We start from the raw sequence: 24,077 nt of genomic DNA on the forward strand, positions 1-24,077 counted from the left end.
CTACAGTTTCTCCCAAAGTCCACCTCCTCAATTTGGAATGACTCGTTGTCTATTCAGGTATTCCACAGATGCAGGTACATCAAGTTTATTGTGGGGATTTAATCCGCTGCTCCTGTGGCTGCACAGAGAAATTTCCCTTTCTTTTCTTTGTTCGCACAGTTCCTGGGGTTCAGCTTTGGTTTTGGCCTCACCTCTGAGTATAGGTCACCTTCAGGCATCTGTTCCCGCCCAGACAGGATGGGGTTAAAGCTAAGGCTGATTAGGGTGCTCTTGCTTGCTCAGGCGTGGTGGTGTGGGGGGAGGGTATGATAGTCATAACTGGAATGCAGGGCGAGCCTGCGGTGGCAGAGGCCCACGTGACATTGCAACAGCCTGAGGCGTGCCGTGTGTTCTCCCAGGGAAGTTTTCCCTGGATTACGGGGCCCTGGCAGTGGCAGGCTGCACAGGTTCCCGGGAGGGGAGGTGTGGATAGTGACCTGTGCTCGCACACAGGCTTCTTGGTGGCGGAAGCAGCAGCCTTAGCGTCTCATGCCCGCCTCTGGGGTCCGCGCTGATAGCCGCGGCTCGCTCCCATCTCTGGAGCTCCTTTAAGCGGCGCTTTTAATCCCCTCTCCTCGCACACCAGGAAACAAAGAGGTAAGAAAAAGTCTCTTGCCTCTTCGGCAGCTCCAGACATTTTCCCGGACTCCCTCCCGGCCAGCCGTGGTGCACTAACCCCTTCAGGCTGTGTTCACGCCAACAACCCCAGTCCTCTACCTGGCTCCGCGCTTTCAGTCGCGACTCGCGCCCGTCCGTGGAGCCCCTTTAAGCAGCGCTCTTAATCCCCTCTCCTCGCGCACCAGGAAACCAAGAGGGACGAAAAAGTCTCTTGCCTCTTCGGCAGCTCCAGAGTTTTCCCGGACTCCCTCCCGGCTAGCTGTGGCACATTAGCCCCCTTCAGGCTGAGTTCTCGCCGCCAGCCCCAGTCCTCTCCCTGAGCTCTGACCGAAGCCCGAGCCTCAGCTTCCAGTGCTGCGCGCCCCGGCGGGCGAGCAGATAAGCCTCTCGGGCTGGTGAGTGCCGCTCGGCACCGATCCTCTGTGTGGGGATCTCTCCGCTTTGCCCTACCCAGGTATGTGGGGAGTTTCTTGCCTTTTGGGAGGTCTGAGGTCTTCTGCCAGCGTTCAGTAGGTGTTCTGTAGGAGTCGTTCCACATGTATACGTATTTCTGATGTATTTGTGCGGAGGAAGGTGATCTCCAGGTCTTACTCTTCCGCCATCTTGAAGGTCCCCCTATCAAATAATGCAAATTTAAAATAAATATTCTTTCAACTTATACAGTGCTGTATATCAATTATATCTTTAATAAAACTGGAAATAAAGAATCTAAGCCTAAAAAAATAAAAATTAAAAATAAATATTCTTTCAAATGGGCATTGTTAGGGAGCTCTTCTTCCCCATATCTGATATTTCTTCCATATTCAGGGAGCTCTGTTAGTTTAACTCTGGAAGGCTCTCTTCATGCCCTTCTCAGCCCCTCTTCAACACCAAACTGTCCTAGGGGCCTCCCCTCCCCAGGGGAGGTAGAGGGATTCATCTGATGGTAAATTGGAGATGAATAAACTGGGCTTAATTCCTCCTTTTCCCCTTTGGAAGCCAGCAAGTGTCTCAGATAGCTCACTTCATGGCCGAATTTTATAGTTTGTGAAGTGTTATCTCAAGCCCAACTTTTGGTGTATGTGCTTTGACACAGAAATAAAACTGAGAGTAGAATTTATAAACCCAAATAATACGTTGAGTATTCTTGCAGGGCTTGGATTCATGGACAATGGACTTGAATGTGTGGGGAGGGAATGACCCTTTGGCAGATCATAAAGCCTGACTTACACTGTGCCAAGAGGGGGTTTACCATGGTGTGATTGGAATTTAACTGCTGCAACTTGACCTTGGCAGGTGATTCCTACTTTTGGCAATTTTGTCCACAGGCTAGTGGCTGTTTCGTAGAGGCAGAACTGTGCACATGGGTGGATTCATGCAAGTCTTTGGACCATGTAGGCCACAGCAAAGGCATGGGGGTGGGAGACCTGAGGTGGGTTGAAGAGGTGCAGTTCTAATCTCAGGAAAAATGTGTGCCATTAGCCCACCCTAAGCCAAATGCTGGAGGGTTTATAACACAGGCTGTTGCATTTTACTCCACAGGCACACCTGAGGCAGAGACTCAAGTCTAAAAGACAGTCATTCCACATTAGACAGTAGAAGAAAGAATAATGTTTGCTGCTTTCAATGCAGGACTCTTGAGTCCCTTCCATGCTCCAGAACACTGGGGAGATAATAGCTATGAATTCTCAGAGCCAGTCTTTACGAAGGCAGAACTTGATCAGCTGCCCCAAATTCACTCTGAAATAAGGATGAGATGGAATCTATGGAAGGCCTAATATTGAATTTATGAAGTTTGTCCATAGGCTCAAAAGTAGAAAATACTTAAGAATTTTTGGGTGTGTTTCAAGATGATCCCATTATTGTAGGTGGCATGCAGGTGCTCTGAGGGAACATGTTTGAGAAAATTTATGAAGTTCAACACACCAAAAATAGGTACTGTGGAGCAGAAACTGGTTCTCACTGGACTCCTCTAAGCACATGGTTCTCAACTGCACAGGACATATAATCATCAATTAATTCAAAATCTCTAGGGATAGGAACCAGGCATTGGTATTGAGATATAAGTTGGAATAAAGTATGTAAAGTGCCTAGCCTTGAACCTGGCAAATAGCTGGCATCTTCTAAATAGATATTGGTGCCTGCCCCAATTTCCTCCTCTACACAATGTGGTCTTTCCTTTTCCTAGGATGACTGGGTAAATTACCCAAAGAATTTAAATGGTCTTACCAACATTTTTTTCACAACAGGTAATCCAACACTGCAGTTTAAATCCAGCCATCTCAGAAAAGCTTATTTGAACAGTTATTTTTCCTTGGAGACTTAGTAGTCTCATAATCCCAACATTGTTCCTTCTTTTTCCTCTTCCTTGAACTAAAAAATACAAGTTTCTCAGTTCTCTAACCAGGACACACATTACTACCAACCATAAAGATATAGGATAATTACATATAAGAGTAATCTGAGCAGTAGGGAAATAGAATTTCTGCTTTATATGTTTCAAATATATGCTGTTTCCAAGATATTTTTAGACTTTTTATGGCTGGATTCTTCCCAGGAAAGTTGGTTCTTCCATCAGAAATTTGCTCTATCTAAGGATTTTCAGATCTTTGGAAAGTACTTTCCAAAGTCCAGAATTTTAAACCACTGAGGGATAATTAATGAGGATAAAAAAGGTATTGGGGGTTTAGCCAGCATCGCACAAAGCCAGGCCCACAGCCTGACAGCTCCAGCTGCCAGACCCATGAGACTTTGCTTTTCCCAGGTCAACAAGGATTCACCGCATCCTAATGCTCATTATACACATTTGATATTCATTTTATTTCTGAGTACTTATTGGGCTTAGTTTTCTTGACTTGACTGTCTCTAGGTTAAGATTTTTTTTTTTTTTGGTTATTAGAAAAAAGAGGTCCGATTGCCAGTTATGATGGCTTCCAGTTATGAACTTATTAATGATTTCTTGCATGTCTATAACATTCCTGACCATTTCCATTTCAAATTTTGCCATGACCCTTAACCTGTTTTCCAAAATCACAATTTCTGCAGAGAACAACATGTTTTGTTGGAATCACTTGAAATAATGTCACAAATTACTCTTGGAGATATCGTGAGCCAGGTGCAATGTCATGTTCGCCTCGTTTAGTTATTGCTCTTGGCTTTGCCGCAACTGATGCTCAGATTGTATTAAATAGACATGACTTATTCGGGTCTCACCTTACCGGCAAAGCTGACTGAGCTTTCTCTCCACTTGATGTGTGCTGTTTAACATCACAATGATTCCTGGATTACATCCCTTTTCATTTACTGTCTGTCATTCCATGAGGCTCACTTCCTGGCTCATTATTCCTTCTCTGTCTTTTTGTTCCATAACTTAACATGATCGCTGGATAGCAGTCTTGGAAAGAGAGTCTGAGCAGATTTATCATTCTGTGGAGGAGCTGGTGTCAAAATCCATTTCAAAAATTCAGATCTTTGAAGATGAATTCCTTGATGGCCCCAAATGTTCTTTGAAGTATAAAGAAGCTGCATAATCAAAACCAAAACTCGATAAGTGAGTATTGAAATGCTAATGCTAGGTCTACTTATTCTTATAATGATGGTGATATTACAGCTACTAACATTTATTATGTACTAATTGTAGTATATGTTCTAAATATTTTGCATGCATTGATTGCCTCATTTAATCTCACAACAGCCCTATAGAGATTTCTTTTCATCCTTGGTTTTCAGATGAGGTACAGAGAAAGTAAGTAATAGGTCCAAGATCACTCAATGACTGACTTTTGAAGCCATGATTGGAACTTGAACAAATCTGATTCCAGATTCTATAGCTCTTAACCACCACCTAGTGTAATAGAAAGAGGAGATCAAAGTGGTACTAAACAAACTCTTCTCAGGAAAAAGGACAGGATATTTTCATCTTCAGGTATCTTTTGGAGTCAAGTTAATTGGTTGTAAGTCATAGGACCTGTCAACTTTCATTTATGGATATGGCAATTTTAATGTCTTTAAAAATGCAAGCACTATTTCTTATTCTTTCATTTAATAAACATTGGTTGGATAAGCATCTGTCAGAAGTTACCATACTATGTGTGGGTAGTACATAAAGTTAAAAAAGACACATTTCTTGCCTCAATTGTTCCCAAAGAGACAAAAGCAGTGGGCATGAAAACAAAGGCTTGAAATACAGAGTGATACATGTTATGATGGGGGTTTGCATAAAGCATAAGGCTGAAGGAAAGGAGACCACTCAATTTGGGTTTATGGCAATATGTCAACATACTCTGATGTTCAGGTATTACCCTCAGCTATTTAGCTACTCTGGAAAGAATCTAAAACTGTTTCTTTAACAAATCAGCTTTTTTCCAAGAGATATACTACAGTGTTGTGTTTTAAGAATGTAAGCTGTGGAGTCAGGGTAGTTGAATTTGAATCCTGGTTCCATGAATTTTGGGCAACTTACTAAACCTCCCTGTGGCTCAGTTTCCTTATCTATAAAATGAGGATAATAATTTTAATAATGGAATTGTTGTGAGAATTGAATGAGTTAATACATGTGAATTCCTTAGAGCATTACCTGACATATAATACATATACTACTATATGTATTAAATATTTTTACTATAAATAAAAATATTGGTAATCTATGAAAAATCTTTATAAACTAAGAATGGATAACTTTCTTCAAGTGGACCAGGTATTATTAATGAGCCTCTAATATATTCTAGGTACCTTGCCAGGGTCTGGGGAACAAATTCAATTTAGGGGCTCAGGAATACTCAAGAAGCTTATAATAAAATGGAGGCAACAAAAAAACTAGGCAAAATACATTAGAATAAGTGATATTTGAATATAAAGTGCTATGGGAAAAGGCAGATGAATGGAAAAAATTAATTCAGTCCTGATGGATCCAGAAAAGTTTCGCTGACTTTTGAGCCAGACCTTGAAGGAATCCAACCAAATGATTACCAAGGTCATTTGTGGCATAGGGAGCAGCATGGAAAAGATATGAAGAGATAACAGAAGAAAAGAAAGTTGAAGGCTCATGAGGTGCTACTGGAGCAGTGCCTGGAGTTGAGCCAGAAGAGGGGGATTAGTTCTTACTAAGAGCCTTGTAGTCAATTCCAAACTTGTGAGCGAGTAATATAAAATGATAACATCTGCATTTTAGAAATATCATTCCTCTGGCACAACGGGCAATGGATTTGAAGACAGTATAAAGTAGAAAAACTCATCAAGAGATTGTTGCAATGAGCTTAGAGAGAAGTGATGATGACCTGAACCAGTGCCATGGCTAAGGGAAGAGGAGGAAAGAAGATACAATAGAAGTATCAACAAGGCAGAGTGACAAACTAGACATGGTAGATAAAGAGATGTACTGTAGGATGTTTAGCAGCATCCCTGGCTTCCGCCCACTAGATACCAGTACCACTTCCCCTCTACCCGAGCTGTGACAACCCTTCAGACATTGTCAAATATCCCCTGAGGGGCAAATGGCCTCAGGTAAGAACAGCTGCTCTAAAGTCCTCTCTATCTCTAAATTGCTTTGAATATTCATCAAAGCAGAAAGAATCCAGGAAACTTCATAGAATTTCACATGAAAATTTTAAATCTTAGTTATACTTTCCACAATTTTCATACCCTTTAATCAAAAAGTTCAACACCTTCCAATTGCTATGTCAGTCTTCCCGGTCTGCTTAGTCCAATCCTTGCCTATCTCAGCTTTGCTTCGCATCAGAGGAAACTGCCTTTCCCAGGCTCCCTTGCTTTCTGGCGTCCAGGTGAGGTCAGCCAGTGGAAGGCACTGTCAGAAGATTGGAGAGGGGAAGAAGGAAGAAACCATGGCACGTCTCCCTTTCTCTGTTCTGACAGTAGCCACTGAGTCACCTTCATGGCTTCTATTCCTGCTAGACAGTCCTTCTTCTGTGTCCCTGCCATGGTTCCATCTTCCACCAGGTGGCCTTAGATCCTGGGATCTGGTAACATTTTCTCTGTCCCTCCAGGCCTACAAGTGGTAGCAACTTCCTACTGTTCCTAATCTCTGGTTTACCTTGCCATCGCATTTGACTTCTTACTTCTTCCATCACCTACCTGTGCAAGCAGTTGCTACAAACTAAACTGTGTCCCCCCTGTACCCCAAATTCATATGTTTGGGCCCTAACCCTCAGTGTGGCTGTATTTGGACTAAGGAAGTAATTAAGGTTAAATGAGGTCAAAGGGTGAAGCCCAGATCTGACAGGATTGCTGTACTTTTAAGATGAGACACTAGAGAGCTCACTCTCTCTCCCTGTCATGTGAGAACGAAGCAAGCAGGTGACTGTCTGCGAGCTAGGAAGAGAGCTCTCACCAGGAACTGAATCTGCCCCGATCTTGGACTCCCAGCCTCCAGAACTGTGAGAAGATTCATTTCTGTTGTTCAAGCCACCAGTCTGTCATATTTTATTACAGCAGCCTGAGCTAACTGAAACAGCAGTTCCCTGTGTTATATTTCCATTACTTGTAATGGCTAGAGAGGTTTTGTTTCTCTGCCAACCCTGACTGACACAGTTCTTTACATCATTGATACCATAAAATATTTACCATGAACTATCTTAATATATGCCTGACTATGCAAAAGCCATGTTCATATTCATTTCCTAATCTATTTCTTCCAAAAACTCTGTAAGGTAGGGCAAAATGATACAACATAAGGAGCACAAGTTTTGAGTCACTTGACTCAGTCACAACTCCTCTACTTACCAGCCACATGACCCAAGGAAAGGTAGTTAATCTCATTAGACCCTGGTAGCCTTCTCTATTAAATGGGTCTAATAATAGTACTAACCTAAGAGGGTTGTTCTGGATTAAATGAGTTACTCTATGCAATGTACTTACAACATTTTTAGGCATATAGTAAGCTCTCAATAAATCTAAATATTATTTTTAGCTACAATTTATTGAGTGCCTGTTATGTGCCAAGGCCTGGGATAGGTACTAGGGACATAAAGACAAATAAGAAACAATCGATGTCTTCAAGGAGTTGCAGTATACTCACAGAGGCAAACACATAAACAGGTAATCATAATAAAATATGGCACGTTTATTAACAGACATATTCTGGGAAAGCCAAATAGAGCACGATCCACAGACAGGGTTTGAGAGGCAACTGTCAATGTTTGAATCCCAGTTCTGCCAATTACTTATGGTTTGGCTCTGGGCAAATTACCTAACTCCTCTAAGCCTCTATTTTCTCACTTACAAAACGAGGTTAGTAGTAGTATCTACGGCATATGGATGTGGTGAGAAGAAACAGATAATACAAGTAGTTTCTGGTATAGTTCCTGGAAGATGGCATGCTCAGAAAAGGATAGTTATATTTGTCATGAATAGGGAGTGGAGAATTGGGTTGCCTAACCTAGCCCAGGGCTCCCCCAAGTCCTTGCTCCTCACTGGCTCCTCTGATCTATTTCATCTACTTCCTCTTCCTCCTCAGAAGAGGCGGCTGAGTCTATCACACTTTTCTACTATGAGTATAGATTAATATAGCCACTTATAAAATTTCTCTACAGACTCTATGAAATCTAATTACAGTATATGTATACAAAGCAGTTCCACTCCTGCATGTCTCTAGAAATGAGTACATATGTGTACCGAAAGACGTAAAAGAATGTTTATAGCAGCTTTGTTCACAATAGCACCAAACTGGAAGCAAACCCAATGCCCATCAACAAGAGGATGGATAAATACACTGTGATATATTCATATAGCATGGGATACTACATAGCAATGAGAATAAACTTAAGTGACACAAAACAATACAGATGAATCTCACAGACAACATGTTGAGTGAAAGAAGCTAGAGTGCAGACTTTACTTTCTATTTATAGAAAGTTCAAGAAGGAGTAAAACAAATCTATGGTCATAGAAATCAGAAGAATGGTTACCTTTGGGGAGGTATTTGCTGAGAAGGGCAGTGGTGTACTGGTAAATGTTTCACAACCAGCACTCCGAAAAAAGCCCTGATTTTATAGAATTTGCCTATTTCTATGATGTAAATACTTAAATACCCCCAGTGTGGTGGATTTCAACTTACCAACTTGATGTCACTGAGCACTAAGTTGGGAAGAGATGTATATGTATATAGTCTGCTCTGGCAAGTCGGTGAGCTCCAACTCCAGCCGCCCCGGGCGGGTAACATGAAGGGGTGTTCTGGTGTGCTGGAAATGCTCTATATCTTGATCTGGACAGTGCTTGCTATCCAGGTAGTGAATAGTTAAGATTTGTTCACTTTATTGTGTGTATACTATACCTTGATATAAAGTAAAATGTAAAAATGCCTGCAAGAGCTACAAAGAGAAAAGCACTTATAACTATTTCCCAGAGGAAGATTCAGAGACGTACCAGAGATTCAATGGCTGGAAAGGCAGCATTCAGATCTTCTTGTCCTCACAACAGAGAGAAAAAGAAACAACATTAGTAGACACTGGCATAAACAGACAAGAGACGGTGACTCTTTTAGCTGGGCCACTCTCAACCTTCCAACATGAGGCTTAATTCGATCTTACCACCCATGGTTGATACATCACGCAAGACAGAGTGTTGCTTCTGAAAAGCCTAGACGCACTGCCTTAACTAACTATGGTCCTGTTACTTAGAGATTATTATTCCACTGGGTGGCTCCAGATGAATGCTTTAAGCACAGTACTACCTGAACACAAAGATCAGACAGGAAGAAGCATCAATGTAAACAATGTTACTTTTATTTTGAGGAAAAATGCACATTCATCTAATTTCCTTGTGTCCCTGAAATCTTAAATATGTTCAATATGACTGGAAGATCTCTGTGATCTAGCTAAATGACACATTTTAATAGGACAGCTGCTCTTAACACAGCACTCATATATTTAAAGTTACAAATCCGAAGCAAAATTTTAAAGGGGTTTGACCGATGATGACTTGACACATCCACAGACTTATTTCTTCCTGATCTGGCAGTACAGGACAATAGAAAATATCAGACCAAGTACCTAGAAAATAAAATAAGAGGATTAACATGGAATTTAAAGTAAAACACTAGATGTATTATAAATAAAAAGAACATTGTATATGAAAAGATTCTGGCTACTGACAATTCGAATGTTATTTATCTAAGTCATCTCTCTTCCTGGGAAATTAGAGACTCTAACATTGAGAAAGCACTCAGTAGTTTTGTGTTTCAATCAGGGTTTTCAGTTACCAGTCTGCCTCTAACTGGCCCTATTTGATTGTGCAGTAGCAGCTGTCACTGAAGCAACCCACCCTTTTGGAATACACACACCCTTCTGTAGGGCATGGCCATGGAACTCTGTGGAACTCAGGCCTCTGGGTCTAAAGATGCCTACTGCTTCTATGAAAAGCTTATAATCATCTGGTTTAGATCATCCACATAAAAATCAAGGAGTCTAGAATTTCTCTTGCCATATTTTTAGGCATCGCCAAGAGGAATGAAAGAAAAAGTAACCCTTTTCTTAAAAAGCTTCTAAATTGAAGGGGAATAGCATCATTCAGGAATTTTCTTTGAAGTGAAAATGTACAGCTGAAAATCTGGGGCATAATTTCCATCTCATTAAGTGGCTCTCCCAAGAATGAGGGACCCCAGCACTTGCCCTAATTGGCTCTGAAGTTGGTGAGTGGCATGCTGTGGCTTTGATGTAGAAATGACAGAACCTGTGTGTATTGCAGATAGAAAGTTTCCTCTCCACCAGCCTCCTCTGAGGGGAGTCAGGGAGAGGATGAGATGCCATTTATGTTGAGTCATCTCCAGTGCTCCTACTGTACGGAGATGTCCTGCTTACTAATTCTTTCCCGGAAATGACTTTCAAATGAGAACGCTGCCCAATATGTTTTCCTTCAAAAAAAAAAAAATATTGAGGGACTTCCCTGGCCATCCAGTGGTAAAGACTTCGCCTTCCAATGCAGGGGGTGCGGGCTCGATCCCTGGTCAGGAGCTAAGATCCCACATGCCTCATGGCCAAAAAACCAAAAAGAAAACAGAAGCAATATTGTAACAAATTCAATAAAGACTTTAAAAATAGTGCAAGTCCTGCTGGTGGGAATGTGAATTGGTACAGCCACTATGGAGAACAGTATGGAGGTTCCTTAAAAAACTAAAAATAGAACTACCATATGACCCAGCAATCCCACTACTGGGCATATACCCTGAGAAAACCATAATTCAAAAAGAGACATGTACCAAAATGTTCATTGCAGCTCTATTCACAATAGCCCGGAGATGGAAACAACCTAAGTGTCCATCATCGGATGAATGGATAAAGAAAATGTGGCACATATATACAATGGAATATTACTCAGCCATAAAAAGAAATGAAACTGAGCTATTTGTAATGAGGTGGATAGACCTAGAGTCTGTCATACAGAGTGAAGTAAGTCAGAAAGAGAAAGACAAATACCGTATGCTAACACATACATATGGAATTTAAGAAAAAAAATGTCATGAAGAACCTAGGGGTAGGACAGGAATAAAGACACAGACCTGCTTGAGAGTGGACTTGAGGATATGGGGAGGGGGAAGGGTAAGCTGTGACGAGGCGAGAGAGAGGCATGGACATATATACAGTACCAAACGTAAGGTAGATAGATAGTGGGAAGCGGCCGCATAGTACAGGGAGATCAGCTTGGTGCTTGGTGACCGCCTGGAGGGGTGGGATAGGGAGGGATACGCAAGAGGGAAGGGATGTGGGAGCAGATGTATATGTATGACTGATTCACTTTGTTATAAAGCAGAAACTAATAAAAAAATAAAATAAAAATGAAGTCAGGAAAAATAAATAAATAAAAATAAAAATAGTGCAAGTCAAAAAATCTTAAAAAATATTGACACCAATTCTTTGCAAAAATAATGACTTTCATTCAGAATGTTCTAGAAGTCATTCTTTTTGAATGACCGGAGAAAATGTTACAAGTTAGTCTTTTGCTTTGGTCCCAAGCCTTAAGTCTGGGAGATGAGTATCAGGAAAGAAAAACGAAAATGGGCAAAACAGTGGGATAAGGCAGCTATCATCTTTCACTGTTACATCCATGAAATAGAAGCCCAGCTTGCATCAGCAGACTAGACAGTTAATACCATACTTTCTTGCATTTCACTGCCTCTGAAAAGAAAATGTATCATTGTTCGTAAAAATAGGTAATAATTAAGAGATTCATCCTATAGTAATGTATGCTAAGACTCAGGATAAACTTGCTAAGTAATGTACACACGCTCCCCATATTCTGAAGCCATCTAAAAAATGTAAAATTATTTTTTCTCTCTTTTAACTGCTCCATTCCTGGGACCATTCCTGGGTCCATTCCTGGGACCTCCTGTCAGGATAACTTTTATCCTACAAAGTGGTGACTATCAGTGTCAATGGCTTTTTTTTTTCTTCTTCTTCTTAATTAAAGTGAGGAGAGAAAGTGCTGATCATTTTTTGTGCTTGTAAGTTGCTGCAGTCAAATAAGGAGAGATATGATAGTCTGGTTAATGCAGAATAATGAGAATTCCAGTGTCTATAGATAACATTTTCTTACAAAATAAAGCATTTTGCATAGATTTCTAGCATCCTACCTGACAAGAATACCTCAGGTATATGTTCTTAACAGAGCCTTCACAATAACTATTGGCCATTCCATCAGAGACTATACCTAAACAGACTAACGCCAAAGGTGTAAACGTCAGAGGGTGTTTTTTTTCATATGATATTTTTCTATGGAGATAGTTTAAATGTATTTTCTGCAGGGAGATATTTGCTTCTTAAAAATATTTATTAGAAGTATTTTTCTGTCTATATATCTTTATGTTTTCTTGAATTTGAAGTTGGGGAAAAGAGAATGTAGACGGGCCTAAGTGTTAGGCAACTAGTATTAAGACTGTAAGACAGGGCTTTGCTGGTGGCGCAGTGGTTGAGAATCTGCCTGCCAATGCAGGGGACACGGGTTCAAGCCCTGGTCTGGGAGGATCCTACATGCCGCGGAGCAACTGGGCCCGTGAGCCACAACTACTGAGCCTGCGTGTCTGGAGCCTGTGCTCCACAACAAGAGAGGCCGCGATAGTGAGAGGCCCCACGCACCGTGATGAAGAGTGGCCCCCGCTTGCCACAACTAGAGAAAACCCTCGCACAGAAACGAAGACACAACACAGCCAAAATAAATAAATAAATTAATAAACTCCTACTCCCAACATCTTAAAAAAAAAAAAAACTGACTATTGACAGACTGAGACATGGAAATTTAAAAAAAAAGACTGTAAGACAGACTGATGGACATTTTTTGGATACGTTTTTATAGAATAGCTATCTTAGCTATAGACTATTTTCAAAACTATTTTTTTAAGTAAAAATGAGAGGGAATACAAAATAATTTTTCTTTCTCTTCAAATCCCAGAGGGAGGGCAGATTTTCTATTGAGAGAGTGAACGAAAAAAAATTTCAAACAGTTCTTTGAACCAACTATTTATCATATCTACATAAAGTCTAGAAATCACACTTAACTGGCATAACTTGAAATGGTTATATTTTGTGATATTACCATGTAAATTCTATACCTAAAAATTCCTCTATGAAAGGTTTTCAGTAAGGTATTTTCATATATATATATATATATATATATATATATATATATATATATATATATATATATATTTAGAACAACCAATAGAATATCTAAATATATAACAAACACATGGAGTATACCAATTTCATAAAATACTGAAATGCTATTCCTCTTGTAACCTTATTTTCCATCAGATGTCTTTAGATTCTTGGCAATGTCTTTGGCTGTGATATGAGAGACATCAATCTTCCCAGCTGATTATGTCCTTTTTTCCCCGGCTTTGCTTTTGAGAAGCTTCTTAAAAGCATCTGTGGGTTGTGGCCAAAGTCAATTGTCTGAATTTGAGTCTAAGATGGAATTTGACACTTACATTGAATACCTCAATTATTTTTTTTTAATAAATTTGTTTTATTTTTGGCTGTGTTGGGTCATCGTTGCTGCATGTGGGCTTTATCTAGTTGCGGTGAGCAGGGGCTACTCTTAGTTGCGGTGCACGGGCTTCTCATTGCAGTGGCTTCTCTTGTTGCGGAGCATGGACTCTATCTAGACACAAAGGTTTCATTAGTTGTGGCACATGGGCTCAGTAATTGTAGCTCACAGGCTCTAGAGCGCAGGCTCAGTAGTTGTGGTGCACGGGCTTAGTTGCTCCACAGCATGTGGGATCTTCCCAGACCAGGGCTCGAACCCCTATCCCCTGCATTGGCAGGCAGATTCCTAAACACTGTGCCACCAGGGAAGTCCTGAATACTTCATTTAGAGCTGGCTCATTTAAAGTCTACTTTACCAACACATGTGTGTGTTTTAGTTTATGGATGTGTTAGTACATATGTGTGATTGCTCACTTACATCCACAGCCATTATCTCATATTTCTAAATTAGCATAAACCCAAAATACAAAGCAGAGAAACAAAGGACATTTTACAGTGGGTAGAATTGAGAGAAACAGACCTAACGCACAGCACCATTTGACTTTGGTCATATATCGGACATAAAGGAAGACAGCCGCATCTACCAACAGAAAATGCTTCATATTTGGACCTATTCGTTTGGGCTACAAGGAGGTCATGCTTGTAGCCCAATTTGCTTCTCATAGTTCCAGCCCTTTCTCTTATGGTTGGCTGAGAAATTCCACCGGTAACCTAAAAGGCCACTTAGGACACTAAATTGCTTCAATCTCAGCTAAAATTACTCTCTGACAGTGATGTGGCACAAGTAAGAGGTAAAAGCGACCGGAAAACCCAAGGAGAACATTGCACAATATTTCATGAGAGTGAAGTAGAAGTCACTTAGCTGAGGAAACCAGCCCGCAGAGGCGTTAACTAGGGAGACCCCTCACAACGTTAGGATTCTTGCCAATGCCCTGACGTGGACTGGTGAGTGAATTTGACTCACTTGATATCTAAATTAGCAAGATCTGGGATGATTACAAAAACACTTCCCTGAAATAGTTTTATTTCATCTTTTTGCAAAGAATTTCAGGCCACGTTAAAAAAAAAAAATCCTTCAGGTTCTGAAAACACCATGCCAGCAGAGTCTAGCAAGATAAAAATCCTACACAGGATTTTTTTTTCAAAGTCAGTAATCAAATTGATGAGAGTAAATGCAGAAACCTCAAGCAGAGCGTCCTTAAAAACTTCTCCAAGTGAGTCCATAGTCCTTACAGTGAGAAAATCAAAGTCAACAAGCTTTTAGAACTTGTTAGATTTCTCTAGACTAGAATAGCAGGAAAACAGTTCTCGACACTCTTGAGCTCAGTTTTTATTTTCTGTTTCAAAATCAGAAAGAGGGATTAAAAACTTGTAAAGCTTGTGTTTTCACTTTGTTTGGTGCTTCTTCTAACTTCAGGAAACATTAACACGTGTGCTAGTTTTCAATGGGAAAAGGATATCTGGGACTAAGAACTGTGTGGAAATTAATTCAACTTCTTCCCCCAGGAGACAGATCATTCAGAAATAATAGCTTCTGTCCTGCCAATTTCCTAAGACTATAATCCCCTCCCCAGACCCAAGGCCAGTAGAGGCAGATGCTGGGCCTTGGGCACTTGGTACCCAGTGCTTTTCTGAAGAACCTGGTTTTTATTTGGCTCTTCATAAATATTTGTTAGAAAAATTAATGAGCAAACAAGGGAATAAACAAAGAATTAATAATACAAGATAATACTATACCTCAACAGCTGCCAGTCCAAACGCTAGTCCAATAACTATGGAAAGACGTCTTGAAAATAAGCCTCTTATCAAAGAAAAACATGACTGTTAAAAACATTAAAAAATTACTTTTAGTCAAATTTTGACCTTATTTTAGTACAGTACAAATTTTTATTTATTGGTTTAACTTTTTACATTGCTATCAAGGAACATACTCAACAGAAAGGAATTGGATTATTCCCGCCACTCCAAGCTCCTTCCCCCCTCTGAAAGGTTATAACTGTTGTGGTTTGTTCATACATTAGGAAGCATTTGAGGAACAAAGTTTTGCTTCAACTACCTAATTACTGAATCTAGGGCTATTTAGTTATAAATACTCATTTTATCCTAACTTCTGATTGTTCATTTTAGAGCTGTTATCACCATGACCGTGTATTTTTTAGGTTTGTAACTTGCAGCAGAGTGTTCCCTTGTTGAGGTTTCAGCTAATTATAGTGCAGATTTTCATTTTTTTTAATGATTTAAAAAATTTTTTTAATTTATTTTTTGGCATGTTGGGTCTTCGTTGCTGTTTGCGGGTTTTCTCTAGTTGCAACGAGCAGGGGCTACTGTTCGTTGTGGTGCGCAGGCTTCTCATTGCAGTGGCTTCTCTTGTTGCAGAGCACAGGCTCTAGGCACGCGGGCTTCAGTAGTTGTGGCACACGGGCTCAGTAGTTGTAGCTCATGGACTCTAGAGTGCAGGCTCAGTAGTTGTGGCACACAGCCTCAGCAGTTGTGGCTCACGGACTCTAGAGTGCAGGCTCAGTAGTTGTGGTGCACAGGCTTAGTTGCTCCGTGACATGTGGCATCTTCCTGGACCAGGGATCGAACCCATGTTCCCTACATTGGCAGGTGGATTCTTAACCACTGAGCCACCAGGGAAGTCCCTACATTTTCATTTTTAAAACAAGTTTTTTTTCAAAAATCCCTTAATATGTGTCCGGGTTATTTTTACCTTAAAAAGGAAAAAAAAAATCATTATGTCCACTGTTATGCTCTTACTTTAGACAAAAAAGAGAATTTAGAAATTTGCCTCTCTGCCACATTTTTAAACATTTATTCAAACCAGCATGAAATTTCAAGCTTAACATATTTTAGACAAGACCTAAAAATTTCAACAATTGTAAATTATATGAATAATTTTAAAAACGGAAAAATAACATACAATCTAATAGTGTTATTGTCTGTATTGCCAGAAAATATATCATCCCTATGATGGTCTTATATGTGCAAAGGGCTAACAAAATATTGCTATTTGTTAAATAAAATAAAAGTTCTCTGTGAGGTTAAGACAGTCTCTTCCCCTTCATTCCTGAATGTAATGGGTTTCTCCATTCTCATCTGATCCAAAGTGGTAAACATTAGAGGAAATTATTACCTCATCTAAGATTAACTATGAGATTAATGGTATCTACTGAGTCACATTCATTATATTTTAGGGGTTTTCTCCCCCCTCCCCCTCTAGATAACCAGGTTATCTTGGCAAAAGGGAGGGGAAAAGAGAATGTGAATTATGGCCATTCCAGATTTCTTATTTTTCCAGACTTCTTGCAAGTGACACAAGGCAGATGGAAGTCTTTCATGAATTTATGATCTTCCTTTTGGGAAACGGGTGCAGCCATAAGTCTATCTTCAGCTGAATTATGTGTGAATTTGGAGGGAATATCTATTATTTTTCAGGATAATGCTAGGGCATTTCAAAATCTATCCTGAGGAAACACATCTTTGAGTTGAATCTTTAACAGGACACAGATAGCAATCTACAATTTAATTTACTAATTTCCTCATTATCCTAAGTGGAAACTACATTTTCTTACACCATAGTTATTTCCCCTCCTTCTTGTGGATATTGTGTCACTAAAATTACATAGAGAGGAGGAAAGAAGGGAGGAATATAAAAATTAATAATGAAAAATTTTAGTGATATTACTTTGATGATGAAAAGACATGGTAGCTCTGTAATCTGATAGATAACTTCTCCCCCATGTGTTACTTTAAATACTAGTAACAGCAATTTCCCTTCAGAACAGTCTCCTTTATTTTGATAAAATTAGTAAAAGGGATGTGATAGTCAACAGGTGAGACGTTTCCCCTGAGGTACTTTCTATTTCCTAATATATAATTAACCTCAGTAGCCATTACTAAACCAATGCTAGATTGAAAATATTCTTTAGGGATTACAGAAATTAACTCACTGAACTATAATAGCTTTCACGTATCTCTCTCTCATCTAGACTATAATCTCCTAGAGGGTCCACAAGCATGTCTGATTCCAGCAAAGGTCTGTCTGACACCTAGTAAGCAGTGAAGAATAACAGCAAATAAATGAAACATTAATATCAACTGTCATTTCTGTACACTTTCCTTCCAGGCAGAAGGAACAAATTACGTAAAGCCCTATGGTAAGAGACATATCATGTCCTGCAGGAAGCTGTATCTTGAACCCCAAAGACTGAGTTAAATGGGTCCCATCATATCTTGTGCCTGGTCCTATCCAAGAAATACCAATAGTTCACTGGATTGAAGTTGCCTAATTATTTTTCTCTCTTCCCTATTAAAGCATTCACTCTGTGAGTGCAGACATTGCGCCCTATTTAGGTTTATTTACCAGCAACTGGTAAAAGGCCAGTACATAGGAAGTGGTCAATAAATATTTGATGAATTAAGCAATAATAAGAAATGTAGGGCCTCCCTGGTGGCGCAGTGGTTGAGAGTCCGCCTGCCGATGCAGGGGATACGGGTTCGTGCCCCGGTCTGGGAGGATCCCATATGCCGCGGAGCGGCTGGGCCCGTGAGCCATGGCCGCTGGGCCTGCGCGTCCGGAGCCTGTGCTCCGCGACGGGGGAGGCCGCGGCAGTGAGAGGCCCGCATACCGCCAAAAAAAAAAAAAAAAAAAAAGAAATGTAACATCCACATATTAACATTCGCAAGTGACATAAATATGTCATCTACAACACATGAAAGACAAACCTAAGTTTTTCTTTTTTTTTTTGGCTGTGCCAAGTGGCAAGCGGGATCTTAGTTTCCAGACCAGGGATGTGCCCCCTGCAGTGGAAGCACAGAGTTGTAACCACTGGACCACCAGGGAAGTCCCCCAAGTTTTTCAATTGACTTTAAAGGCATGTGGCAAATTCTCAATTGGAGCAATAATTAGGCAAATTGGTAGGTATACTTAACAACCAGAGTGGAAACCTCTAAAGCCCAAGTTATTTCTTTACACCCAATACAATTACTTGAGAAAGAGAAACTTTGATTAGAAAAAGAAAGCTTTACTTTGAAAATTAAAGTGAAAATATAGATTTCTAAGACCTATGTTAAAATAGAAAAATAGAGGAGAATAATGATTAAAGTCGCCAAAGAGAGGACAAAATAAACTTTTATCTGTTAGCTTGTACTTTGCCTCCCCTTGCAGTAGAATGTTTCTTTGATCTACTAAAGTTGAATTTAAATGATGCCAGACTCATAGAAGAAATAAAATACTTTCATTTTTTATATCCACTTTTATCTTTAAATAAGGATTTCTTTTTTATTTGGGAAATTCCTGGGACTTTTATATCATGATTCCCATTGTAATTGCTGCAATTTAATATTTTGTAGAGACTTTCATTGTGGAAAAAAAAAAACAACAGAAGCACTTACTGTGCCAAATTTGATTTGTTCTCACCTGTTTGCAAATAGTTTTTCCATCATACTTTATACAAGAAGAATCTGATGCACTTGGACATTCACATGACTTGTAATAGTATTGAAAATTATTTCCCCAGTCAGAAGCTCCACTGATCAAACCACAACATTTTAACTGTTTGATGAAAAGTAGATATGAAAAACAGTCACGAGAGAAGACAAAAACATTGTCAATACATTGAATCACATTCTTCTGAAACCACTATTAAGATGTTTCTTATACTAGAATATCGTATAAGTCACCTCACCTAACTCCCTGAATGAAGAAACAAAAATGAAGGAATCTTCCATTTTGGCCTTCATGTTAATGAAGGAAAAAATAGAGTTTCAAATGAAAAAGTCTGAAGAACTTGGAGAGAATATAAAAAATTCACCTTCTAGTTTTTAATGAAAAAAGAGAGGGGCAGAATCAGATTTATGCTTCTTAGGTCTTAGAAAAGAAGCTTCCAGAGAGTTCATTAGAGAGTCAAGGTCTCTTTAAAGAACTTTTACTCAAAAAAGATGAGAGGTTTAAAAAGTGAAATTTCTGGGCTTCCCTGGTGGCACAGTGGTTGAGAGTCCACCTGCCGATGCAGGGGACGTGGGTTCGCGCCCCGGTCCGGGAAGATCCCACATGCTGTGGAGCGGCTGGGCCCGTGAGCCATGGCCACTGAGCCTGCGCGTCCGGAGCCTGTGCTCCACCACGGGAGAAGCCACAACAGTGAGAGGCCCGTGTACCGCAAAAAAAAAAAAAAAAAAAAAAAAAAAAAAAGGACAGAATAGACAATAAAAGAGAACCATAGTCCTGGGAACCCAAGGAGCTTCAGGCACAGAATTTGTGTACAAGAGCAGAAGTAATTCAGAATTGTGCTACATCAAACAGAACATTTAAAACCCTATGGTTGGCACTAAGACCTTGGATACCAGGGACAACGTGCAACAAGTATGATGCAGGACCCAACCTAGAGACCCAGTGGTTACCTGTAGTACATTTTGTCCTAGATCAGCAAGCAGGGAAGATCAAGGATGCTTGGTCCCACCCAGTGGAGAAACTGAGTTGCCTAAATTCTTCCTGCTTTTAAACCTGGATTAATCTGGACTCTAAAGTGGGAATAATCCTGGAGGAGAGAGAATCAAGGAATACAGCTCTGGGGGAGCTAGGAAAAACACAACACAGAGGAAGTTAAACAGAGACTAAATCATATCAGGTTTCAGCTCCTGGAAATGATGCTTTAAGCAGAATTTTTACAAGCTGGGGTCTATCCAAATAGGAACTGGGGAATGCTCTGGGAAAAATGTCATCTGATAAATAGTTCAAGAAACAAGTTCAAAATCAAAGCTTTTAGAAGTCATACAAGAAGCCATTTTCAAAGAAAAAATTGCAATATGTAGGAGTAGATTTTTTTTCCTCTGAAATTCCAGAAGGAAGAACTAAGACTAAATGATATAAATTCTAGGGAGGAAGATTTTGTTTCAAATTAAGAAAGAACACATTAATCATCAGACTTAGATGTAAAGGGAATGGGATGGAATGGGCAAAAATGGGCAAACTTTCAGCTCTTCAATATTTAATTAGAGGGTGTATGAACATAAACATAAAATGCTTCAATTAATGAGAAGTCAGGTTAAATGTCCTGTAAAATCTAGCTCCCCTCTAAGATTAGGAGGATTTCTATGACATATGTGAAATAAATGCTACATGTAGTTAATATGATGGAAATTCTGAGTAAAGAAGATGTGGCTGGGAGGAGTTTCACAGAGCAATACTTTAGTCAAACCTCAAAGTACATGTAGTATTTGTAAAGAAAGAAAAGTAGTAAGTACATTCCAAGGATGAGGAATGATGCAGTCAGGAAGGCAGATTTGTTTAAGAGATCCTGAGAAAACAAACCTGGTTGGACTAGAGTGCTTTCTTCATGGAGTAGTATTTAGTAAAGTTAAAATATTAGGTAGGATCCAGATAGTAGAATACCTTCAATACCTGCCCAAATTTTGACTTCACCCTGAAGACAGTGAAGTAGCCAAAGTAAATACATACATACATATATACTGGAAGGGCTACTGTACTGATTAAAAAGAATTAGTGAGTCAGACAGATCTGTATTCAAATTCCAACCCCATCACTTGTTAGCTGTCAGACCTCTAGAAGTCATAATCCCCTCATCTGTATAATAAAGATAATGAGGATAACGATATTATCCATCTCATAGAGTTGTTGTGAGAATTAAATGAGCTACTGAATGTAAATCTGGTACATACTAAGTAGCAATAAATGATAGCTATAATTAATTTTATGAGAGAAGCGTGGGCATGGAGGCAGAGGAGAGAGAGAAACTCCAAGCATCCCAAACACACTATCCTTCTAAATGGTAAACATTAAAACCCTTATTGATCTGGCTCAATCAAGGCTTAATCTTTCATAAACATATCTTCTTAATCTCTGTCCTAAGCTGCCTCAGAACTTCGTAAGAAGGTGGGAAAAAAATTAGAAATATTCCTGGATTTTTCTTATGGCATAGTGACAGAATAATCAGTCAAAATCTGCAGAAGGGAGAGACATTTTTCAATCTTTAAAGAATACACCTGTTAAAAATTAAGTAAACAGGGCCTCCCTGGTGGCGCAGTGGTTGAGAGTCCGCCTGCCGATGCAGGGGATGCGGGTTCGTGCCCGGTCTGGGAGGATCCCATATGCCGCGGAGCGGCTGGGCCCGTGAGCCATGGCCGCTGGGCCTGCGCGTCCGGAGCCTGTGCTCCGCAACGGGAGAGGCCACAACAGTGAGAGGCCCGCATACCGCAAAAAGAAAAAAAAAAAAAAAAAAAAAAAAATTAAGTAAACAGAGAACTATGTCCAACTCTCCAGATAACTTACAAATTCTAATTACCTTTTCTTGAATTTCAGAAAAGGCTTTCTGGAATAGTTTTCCATTTTCATTTGTTGCACTCAAAAGATGTACATTAGTCTGGAGAGTCTCATTCAGAGCACGTTCAGTCTGAAAATTGAAAAGTATTGTTAAATTATTCATGCCAGAGGTAGCATGTCAATTTTTCAGACTTTTCCAAGATTATTAAGTATCATACGTGTACACACCTTAGATTTGTTAGTAGCTCCTAGGATACCTGCCACCACTTGCAGAAGTTGGATCAGAATCAATCCTATGAAAAACTGAAAGAAAAGAAAAGGAATATATATTACACCCAGTACATTCAGTAACATCTAGGGACATTTTGGCACCATGCTTCTTTCTGCAGTTGGGATCATATTACAGTTGGAGTATTAACTCTTCATTTATTCCATCCTTTGCCTCAAGAATCAAAATTGGGGTCATTACTACCCAGAAACATTTTCTCCAAAGACTGACTAAGGAAAATGGTTAAAACTAAAATCGATTGATAGGACTGTATGCATCGGTATGATGTTGAATGGAGGGAAGTTTGAAAACTTAGATGAAGTTATTTGAATATGATCTTTCTCGTCCTTCATCAAACACAAACTCAAACTTCAAGACAAACTTCAGAACTGAATACAAAACATCTCTACCACTATTAGAATCACCTGGGGTCTTGTTATAAATATAGAGTCCTGAAATCTGCCTCAGATCTACTGAATCCTACTTTTGGAGGATCCCACAAATTAGTTTTTTTGTTAAAACAAGCTCCTCAAGTAATTAAATTCCCCAAATTGCAAATGAGGCCTTATTAATCAAAAAGCAACCACCAGGGATGCTATTAGAGTCCCATTAAAACTCTATCTTTACCTTCCCTCATAATCAACCATCAGTTAAAAATTATTTGTTCAGGGACTAACACAATACTACTTTTATCAGAGAAACAAGTTTAGATGAGCTCTGATAAACTCATGTCAGATTTCTATCTAGTAAATACTTGATGAATTTTTCTAACATTTTTTTATACCCATTTATTATTTTCTACTGTATATGTGTTAAAAGTGAATATCTGTGGGTTATCCCAACCCAATCTATCCCTGAAGCTTTCTAAGGGACAAATTTGATTATCTCACACCCTTACAATTTTCTTAGCATGGACTATGATTTGACTGTAGCCCACACCCAGACCCATCTTCCATTATTTACTGAAAATAGCCCTTGTACTCTCTAGCCATACCCAAGGCTTTGCAGTTCCCCAAACATGCTAGCATTGTACTGCCAGGTCCTCTCCCTGGAAAGCTCATCACACACTCACCCATACAAACACCTTATTCACTTCTGCTTCTGGCTTGAAAGTTCCCTTCTCTATCCTTGCCCTTCTCTTCTTGGGCCACCTTCACTGTTGCTAATTGTTTACTTGTCAATCTTCCCTAATGGGTTCTAATTGTTTTCATACGTATGTATCTTTTAGCACAGTATCTGGCACATAGCAGGTACTTAGTAATTGAATGAATGACTGAATGAATAACTAAAATTTGTCTTCTCTCACAGTATCCTCTAATCTAAGATAAATATATTAGCTTCCACAACCAAACCCTCTAAACAAAAGTGAGAGAGTTTCATCAATCTTGGCAAGTCCTTTTGACAGACAATGGGGATGGGAGATAATCCTTAAAGTCTGAAGGTTGGGTATTGGGATTTGTCGGGAAAACTCACCAAAACAAGCATGAACTGGTTTTCTTTCATGGCACCAAAACATCCCAGGAAACCCAGAATCATGATGATAGCACCCACAACAATCAAGATATTCACAGCAATATAGGGGTTAATGGTAGCATCCCCAGGACTGAGAATCTGAAAATGAAAAAGATCAATGACAGAAAATCCCTTTTCTTGATGTTTTTTATTCAACAAATATCCACTGGGTAACTACTGTTGTGCCAGGCCCTGTTCTAGGACCTTGAGATACCTCAAGGATGTAAACAAGCAAAAATTCCTGCCTTCGAGGCACTTACATTCTATTCTATTGAGGTATTACTTGTCCAGATAATGTTTCCAATTTTATATTTTTGAAGATGATATATTGGACGTTGGATGGAAGAAATGAAATAGGCTTTTAAAACATCAATTATTCTAAAAAGCTTAG

The 24,077-nt window shown here is 39.6% G+C and overlaps 1 protein-coding gene across 1 annotated transcript in view; it reads right to left on the reverse strand.

The window, feature by feature from the left end:
- Positions 1-9,587: 9,587 nt before the first annotated feature.
- Positions 9,588-24,077, reverse strand: part of TSPAN8 (tetraspanin 8) — a gene marked incomplete at both ends in the record, with an annotated part of 34,804 nt that continues 20,314 nt past the window's right edge. The window contains 7 exons of the mRNA XM_082635326.1: positions 9,588-9,641; positions 15,366-15,449; positions 17,579-17,677; positions 19,048-19,182; positions 21,929-22,036; positions 22,135-22,209; positions 23,648-23,785. Of these exons, the coding sequence (XP_082491452.1) occupies positions 9,588-9,641; positions 15,366-15,449; positions 17,579-17,677; positions 19,048-19,182; positions 21,929-22,036; positions 22,135-22,209; positions 23,648-23,785 (693 nt within the window). The remainder of the gene's footprint in view (positions 9,642-15,365; positions 15,450-17,578; positions 17,678-19,047; positions 19,183-21,928; positions 22,037-22,134; positions 22,210-23,647; positions 23,786-24,077) is intronic.

The sequence above is a fragment of the Mesoplodon mirus genome (genome assembly GCF_964341445.2).
Source record: "Mesoplodon mirus genome assembly, chromosome: 11".
Taxonomy (NCBI): domain Eukaryota; kingdom Metazoa; phylum Chordata; class Mammalia; order Artiodactyla; family Ziphiidae; genus Mesoplodon; species Mesoplodon mirus.